The 8447-nt window shown below is 33.0% G+C and overlaps 1 protein-coding gene across 1 annotated transcript in view; it reads left to right on the top strand.

Annotated features, from left to right (window-relative positions):
- Positions 1 to 1815: 1815 nt before the first annotated feature.
- Positions 1816 to 8447, top strand: part of LOC117108050 (STE20-related kinase adapter protein alpha-like) — a 16784-nt gene continuing 10152 nt past the window's right edge. Inside the window, exons 1-2 of the mRNA XM_033249898.1 lie at positions 1816 to 1891; positions 6153 to 6235. Of these exons, the coding sequence (XP_033105789.1) occupies positions 6184 to 6235 (52 nt within the window). The 5' untranslated portion in view covers positions 1816 to 1891; positions 6153 to 6183. The remainder of the gene's footprint in view (positions 1892 to 6152; positions 6236 to 8447) is intronic.

Genomic DNA, 8447 nt, shown 5'->3' with positions numbered 1-8447 from the left:
ATATACAAATGTAGATATATATAATTAGATATATGGTAAATACTGTACATTTATTGTAGCTATCTTTCCTAGGCAAATGTATTCAATAAAGAAACACAGATAAGCTGGTTTTGTTTGTGAAATGCATTGGAAGTTTCCACAACCATAGCTCTTTCTCAAGTAAATATATATTCATATACATATAAGTATCTATATGTGTGAATATATGTATATTTATGTATATATTTATATACAAAAGTTAATATATTATATATACATATATACATAGTTCTTAGATTACCCTATCTTGTATACATTTATTTTGAATGATAAGCCATAGGTTATGTGAGATGTAGTACAACATGTCTATTCCATTGCACATGTATTTACCAAACGTTTAACTTCTTCATACATTTTTCTTAGTAATAGAATTTCATATGGATTTTGTTAGCAAGAAAAATCCAATAAAATCATTGGTCAATTTTATTTGATTGAATATGATACATATGAGATATACTCTGGTGTCCGTAGCCTCGGTCAGTGATCAAGAGAAAATGTGTACAAGTTAAAAGAATTGAGTACCAAATGATAGTACAAGAAATGTTCAGCAATGATGAATTAATGTCGAAATTTATAGTGTTAAAATAAGATATTTACTGATATTGTAGCCATTTCATCTAAAAGGATATGCTATGATATACAAGGCATGGGGGCAATACTGATGAAGATGGTTGTGGTGATTGGGTTAATAATGCTGATGATGATAGTGACAATGGTGATAGTATTAATGTTTAAAATGATGATAATTTCTGTCATGAATTTGTACAGTCAGAACTACAAGATGGCTTTTTAACACCAAACTATATAAGTTCAAACTGTCTGGTGACTTAAAATTATTCCGGTTTGCATCATGAATTATATACATTTTATGATGGAAGGGAGTGGGGACTATTGCTCCATATAACGAGGAGGCCTTCTTTCCTAGATTAACCAGTGTCATAATTTCAGTACTGTACTTGCTATATGGTCCAGCTTGATGTATCTAATGTGTATATGTTGATTTTGAAGTGTCATCGATAATGAGAATGATTAATATTTTGTTAAAAATATATTATATTTACATTGTAAGCCTAATTATAACAAAAGTTTAATGTAAATATCAAATCAATTTTTGTCACCTATAAATGTGATAATAATTTTGAGGGCAGCAGTTAGTCATGACATTTGGCCAATGTTATTAGTGAAATTGAATAAACTTATATGAAAAAAAATGTTATTGTTATGATTTGAGAGACTTTTCCAATTTTACTAAAAGTTATTCTCAGTAGCAATTTTATTTTGGGTGGATCGAGATAGGGGGTAAAACATGTCACCCTCTCCACTTCCCCCTTCTATTGTATAACAACATTTCACACAACAGGAGAAAGTCTCACTCACACAATTAATTACCTATGTCGTTAAATAATAATTAAACGAAAAGTTACCAATAAACATAAAGATTTAGAACAGATTAACATAACATGACTAGTTGCTGGTTGCTGTGAATCAGAGTTTCTATAATTGTAAAATTGATGTGGATGTATTTAAATAATTTAAGTAGTAAATTCATTACCTGCTCTATGCAGAATATTAATTTTTTCAGTACACTGAAAATATAAAGGAAGTCAACGAAGGAAAAAAGAAGATGCAAATATAGGACGAAGTACTGTATTCTTTATTTTATTCTTTAGGGCACTATAACAACTCCCTGGTTATGGTTTTTTCCATTATTAAAAAAGTTGCTTGATGGGTTCACGATAGAGGGCGTTGGTTGATAAATATTGACCTCGTTTGTTTATTCATTCGATTCCTGCTGGGTACTGTTGCTTATTATAGGCTGCTGATCGGGAAAAAAACGCTTTATTTCAGTTTGGTAAGGCAAACATTTACTGCTTCATAAGTATAATAATGATTTAGTAATTAAGTAGTACTGACTAACTATCGTCCTCCCATAGGCTCCTAAGAAATACCTAGGCCTAGTGCAATCCAGGCTAGCCTAGCTTCTGCATGTCCGTTTGGTGTAACTCTGCATGCCTAGCAGAAGGTTTCGCAGGTCAGAGTAGGCTACTCTGAAACAGGCCTTCGCCGCCGTAGTTCGGCGGCCTAAGAATTGAAGTCTCTACGCCTCTAAGCTGTACCAAAATTAAAGTTTCTTTCAATTTATGACCTTGTCAATTATAGTTCCCCCCCCCCCCGATATAATATAAAGCACTAGCCTAGCCTAGGCCTATAGGGCCCCCTAGTGATAGGCCTAGGCCTAAATTCAAAGCATTTATTAGATATGGATACCATTTAAAACCGTATTAAATATTAAAAAAACACCATCTGAATGGATGTAAGGGAATTCTACTTTTAAAAAAGGAAGTGGATATATTTACGTCGCCGTAAACAAATCAGTAAACGATATATTTACGTAAATGAAACAACGCATGTGCAGTCATACTTTAATAAATTTGCATTATCGGTCACGTAAATTTATCGATTCACATTAAATGTACGTTAACGCGGAGCTCAACTTTCATACTCCAAATTAGCATCGGCCTTTTACTGAATGCTGTAGGCTACCATAAATCCACGGTGCATGAAAATCAAATCTTCAAACATGGACGTGTTTATTATAGTCATGTTAAAATGCATTAACTTGACACAACAATTTTTCTTGTAAAAACAAATGGTTTCTACTCTTTAAAAAGCCATTGAACAACACACGATCGAATCGACGGCAAATCAATGCACATGGGGAATCCCCAAATTGGTTGTATGAATTTTTGTAAACAGTTTAGACTAGCGGATAGGTACAGTATTTAAATTATAATTTTACCGTTCTTACTAAACGTAATTAAATTTACTACATTAGTAGCCTATGTATTTCAATTAAATAAAATAATTGAATGATTGTGATAATGAGCTAGAAGTATTCGTTTCACTTTCTCACATCATGACCACAACGTCGAGTGTGGCTGTTCATTCCACGTTCTGCATCCATACTTTCGTAGACACATGCACAGCATGCCAATGTTGTTTTGTTCGTGATCAGACTACATGGGAAAATATGTTCGAATAAAACATAAAAAAATATTTGTTTTGCCTTACCAGGGAGATGTATTTTATGTATTTTTTACATCTCCCTGGTCTCACTTTTTCATAATGATTAAATATCTTACAGAAAACACGCATATTATTATTCGTTGTTTACTTCTTGCTTCATAGCGTAGTACTTTGTAGAGTGGATCATGTGCTCTCCAAACGGGGTCTTGCTGTATGATCTTCGCGATCTATCGGGGCTCTGCTCGACCCGACTAAAGACTATAACGATGTTGTTTTTGTTATTGACGATGTGGGTAAATTTGTTTGAATGAAAACATTAAGATGTTACATAATTTGTGATGATTGACTATCGTATAACAATACAGGTAGGCCTAGAAGAATATCGTCTTGATTTCGTGGTAATTGAGTTTTAGCAAGGAAACTTCGCGTAGGCCTAGGCCTTGTATTTAGTTCGTGTTCATTCAACAAATGATTGAGAAAAATGAACATAACATTTCCAGCTCATAATATCACTTTTATTTGAAAAGTTAACACAATGATTTAATAATTTATTTAGTGATTAAACTACATACTGTGCTGTTGTAGAAAATTAAATTACGTTTAATAAAAAATAAAAAACAAAATTATAAATTAAGTAGTGCTGTGGTGAACTTGGGTGAATCCCCGCGGCTTAGAGGCCACCCAGTGCTGAAAATGCAAGTTTATTAAAGTATGACTGCGCATGCGTTGTTTCATTTACGTAAATATATCGTTTACTGATTTGTTTACGGCGGCGTAAATATATCCACTTCCTTTAAAAAACGACGTGTTTACGACGAGTTGTGGAAGTAGCCACCGATGCTATTCTTACGACGATCAGTAGTGCATGCGCGATTAGCGTCCTTCGTTGGGGAAAATTGAACGGAACGCATCGTGAATGTCTAAGCTTAGAGAAAGGCCACACAGGCTTGGTAGAGGCCAGTTATTCTAAGCAGCGTATTGCTAGGGGTTCTACACGGCTAGGAGTGAACTAAGCCTACAATTTAAATTTTGTTCATGAAAAGACAAATTAAAAATTCATTAATATGTATTCCTAGGGCCGGCCTCTCCAACATAGGAAGTTAAACATGAACAATTAATGTATAGCCTAGGACCTCCCCATAACAGGCCGTTGGCCTACAAATGTATGTCAATCCCAACTCAACGGCGGGTATTTCAATTCTAATGCTGGGGCTATTTTATATACTTTTTTATCTGAATTTAATCAGTGGACCTTTCACTTTCTAAGCATACTGTATGTCACATCAAGCTTCAGGGATGTACAATAGGCCTACAGTACATTGTTAGTATATAATTATAAGTAGTAATTTTATCAATTTCCGAATGCTTCATAATGTAAGACCAAGTGTTTTGTTACGATATTAAATTAATTTGTTAAATCAAATATACGTTTAATATTTATATCTGATTTTTGTAAAACACTATGTAATATAGTTACAGTAACAGAACATTTCATATGTTTGTTTTCAAGGCTAGATTCAAGATAGTTTCATCATATTCATCTGTTGTTTTCTGGCTATTTAGAAAGACTACCTGTAGGCCTATGTACTGTACATTATCATCCTAGTCCAAATCTCAAATATTGTTTGAATTCTGGATCGATATAGATAATATTAAATTATTATTTTTATTTATCCATACAGATGAAATTGAAATGGATTGAAAGCTTTAAAAATGTTAATGATATTCTAACAAAATCTAACAAACAACGTCCTGTTTGGGGCCCTAGGCCAGCTACAGATTCATTAATTTTCCATGTTTAATTTCCTATGTTGGAGATCAGCCCTAGTAAGCTACACATTAATTATTTTTTGTTTTTCATGTACAAAATTTAAATTGTAGGCTTTAAATGATTTACGCTAGTCCACTCAAGCCGTGTACAGTAGTTCAGATTCAGATTTATTGATCGATCATATAAAATACATGACATTTGTTTTCCTGAGTTGTAATACTGTACACAAAAAGTTCATTAAAATATAAGTACACAAAAACATTCAGCTGCATAAAAAGTAAATGCATTACATACATCATAATATAGAAAGTATAGATATAGTTTACTCCTAGCTAGCCCCCTGTGCGTAGGCTAACTGGCTTCTACCAAACTTGAGCTGTGTGGCCTTTCTCTAGGTCTAGAGACAGTCGTTCCATTCAAGTTTCCCCCGACGAAGAGGCTTATCGTGCATGCGCCACCCATCGTCGTAAGAATAGCATTGGGGAATATTTGACTTATAAAAAAAAAATCATGGTTCATAATTGTAACCCATAGCTTACATTTTCAGATAGGACTAATACTGTAAGGTAAATTAAAAATTAAAATTAGTAAAAATTATTAGACTCATCAACATGATTATCCATCTCAACAGAAAATGATATTAGGGCCTATTAGCCTACCAGACTAATTAATTGGATCACTAAGAGTATTATTTAGTACAGTAAGCCTACCATATGTATTACTGTATATTGATATTATATTCAATACATATAGGTAGGTCAATACATAGGTATGCATAAAATGAACATACAGAGATGAACCTTGTTATGTATACGTAAATTATTTTCCGATATCTTAATATATTATAAGTCAATTTTAAAATTAGAAAAATTGTTGGGTGGGCCCAGACTACAATTGACAAGTGCATTATGGAGGTGGTGTAAGTTAGATTGCAATGATTTTGACAAGGTTTAAAAACAGGCTGGCCTTGCAATTTTAAACAAGGTTTAACTTATATCACATGTTGATTGCAAATTTGAAAAATGTATCTTTTACATGGGATTACTGCAGTTCCCTCCTACAAATTTAATGAATGCTATTTGATCAATTATGGTCATTTAAAAGCCACATTTTAAGAAGAAAAAGAACTTGCATTGTCTGTTTACTACTATTATTATTAAACATAAAAAAATACAGGTATCCAAGGGTAGAATGTACATATTTCCTAATATTAAACATAACATTGAATTGAATAGTGGCCACTTAGTAATATAATACAAAGCTTTTTCATGTAGCAGATAACTTTATGTTTATTATTGAGTTTAAATTATTTCAGCCTCTGAAGGTTCTTATACAGGTGCACAAGAATGGTAGTGTATGAACCGAATGCCAGTCATTATGAGTTACTCTCAGACATCGGTAAGTAATTACTGATTATCATCACATGAACACTCATTTAGCAGGTTAAGATGCTTGTCTCCAATCCAGTTAGGTCCAAGTTATGTTGTCATCATTTTTTCATTTTTTTAAATAGAACCTGTGACAGCACCAGAAAATGCCCTATGGTGGTACCTAGGGCACTGACTGAGGGTCCACCATTTTAAGTATAGACCCTCTAGATCCCCAAGAAATGGCACTTATCAGACTGTAAAACTGCTTTTCAAATTAAATTAATTGTTTCTTCACAAACAGGGTCTTCAGAATTCTTGGATTTGGGCAATTTCATGGTAGCGGAATCACTATTTTGCTGAACTTTTTAACTTTAATCTAATGTCATATTTACACTCCATTCTAATTCTTGGAATAATTATCATATTTACATAACTATGGAATCCATCTATAATTTCCACTCTAGTTTTTTTTAAAAACCTATCACAATTTTGATATAATATCAAAAAATATGTATGGTAGCGGAAAGACAAAAAAAATACCCTCTATTTTTACCACTTCACATTTTACTAAAACCCTCTGATTTATGAAAGTGATTTAAAAATTGAATACATCTCAGTTAATCATAATTTAGTGTAGTATTGAATGCAAAACATTGATTTTTAAAAATGTTTATAGTTCTGGAGATATTTATAAAAATATAAGACCATGTCTGGTGGCGGAATCACAGTAGCGGAATGACCATTGATAAAAGTGCATTTGAAATTAATATTTTTGAAGAACCTTCTTTACTAAATGTAAAATCTTTCACTTTTTATGAAAACAATGGTGAAGCAATTCACTTGGTATTTGAAACAAAATTTATTTTACTTTATCAAGTCTCAAACACAATTATAAAAATTATGAAAATTAATAAAAATATTGGATTGTTTATACTGTAATTATCAAAACACAATAACATTATATTTTTAGTCCAGAGTTTGCCTATCTATACTTAAAAACATTCTGAGAAATTTAGTTGTTTAATTATTTAACTTAATCAAATATATAATATCATTTATGAATATGATTATAGGGGCGGAATGACAGTAGCGGAATGACATTGGAATATTGCTATAATTTACTGGTGATTCTTAAGTATATTCAAGCCCGTAGCCAGGAATTTGGTAGGGGGGTTCTTTTTGATACTGAAAGGGCACTTGTGAGCACCATTGGCTGGGGCCAGTGGGGCCGACAAGGCCCCCCCCCCCCGGTGGGTCGAGGGCCAAAACCCCAGTGGGGTCCAGCATTCTAAGCATTTACAGGTGTTATTTAATTGATTTGAGAGGCCATACATTAAAAAAAATGTATATATTAAAGAGGTAATTTTTTGAGTTGGGAAAAGATAAAAAACAAAAAAAAAAACTACTATTTTAGTACTACAGTATTGGTAATTTAACAACAGTAGCATGATACAAACTCCAAAGAATCCAGTAGGTTTATTCTTTATTTTTTATTAGCACCGAGACAAATTTGTATGGTTGGTTGTAGCGTATTATAATCATATAATATATATATACACAGGTGAAACTATCCCCCGCCAGACACCATCCCGGTATTTCTGAGTCAAGGTTTCGGGGCCTGAATTTTTTATGTTACTAGGTAGGCCTAACAATTGGTATTAAAGTAGGACTTTTAATGATGATAGGCTCTAGGCTAGGCCTAAAGTGTAGGCTAGCCAGCCTTTGTTGAAAGGGCACTTCATGAAAGGAAAAGAAAAGGGGGGTTCGTTCGAACCCAACGAACCCCCCTGGCTACGGGCTTGATATTAACAACACACAAAAGCAGCATGTGAATTTTCACAAAATTACAGATGTTAATGGTCAATCTCTGTGTACATGGAAGCATTAAAACCTCACAAAGCATCAGTTCTCTGCAGCAGTTAATGGCATTTTGGTACTCGTGCGATCTCAATGATAAAAAAATAACAAGTGATGCAGTATTCTTTAAGATGCATAAGAATACATTTGTCACTGGTTTGTGAGCCAATAGCAAGCACTTAAAATTAGTAGGTGGAGTAAAAACCAACCATACAAATTTAAATAAGTTGTTTATTATAAGTAAATTTATTTGATTAACAAGTACCTCTTTGAAGCAAAACTCTAATGTAGAAAGTTTATTGGAAGTTTCTGAGAAAAGTACACCTCGCCCTTTTCCCATACCTAAACTTGCATTTGAACAACAAAGTTGATCCAAGCTTTAA

The sequence above is a fragment of the Anneissia japonica genome, unplaced genomic scaffold (genome assembly GCF_011630105.1).
Source record: "Anneissia japonica isolate Jap-2015-1 unplaced genomic scaffold, ASM1163010v1 scaffold287960_len3192837_cov198, whole genome shotgun sequence".
Classification (NCBI taxonomy): Eukaryota; Metazoa; Echinodermata; class Crinoidea; order Comatulida; family Comatulidae; genus Anneissia; species Anneissia japonica.
This window is presented reverse-complemented; position numbering and strand designations above follow the sequence as displayed.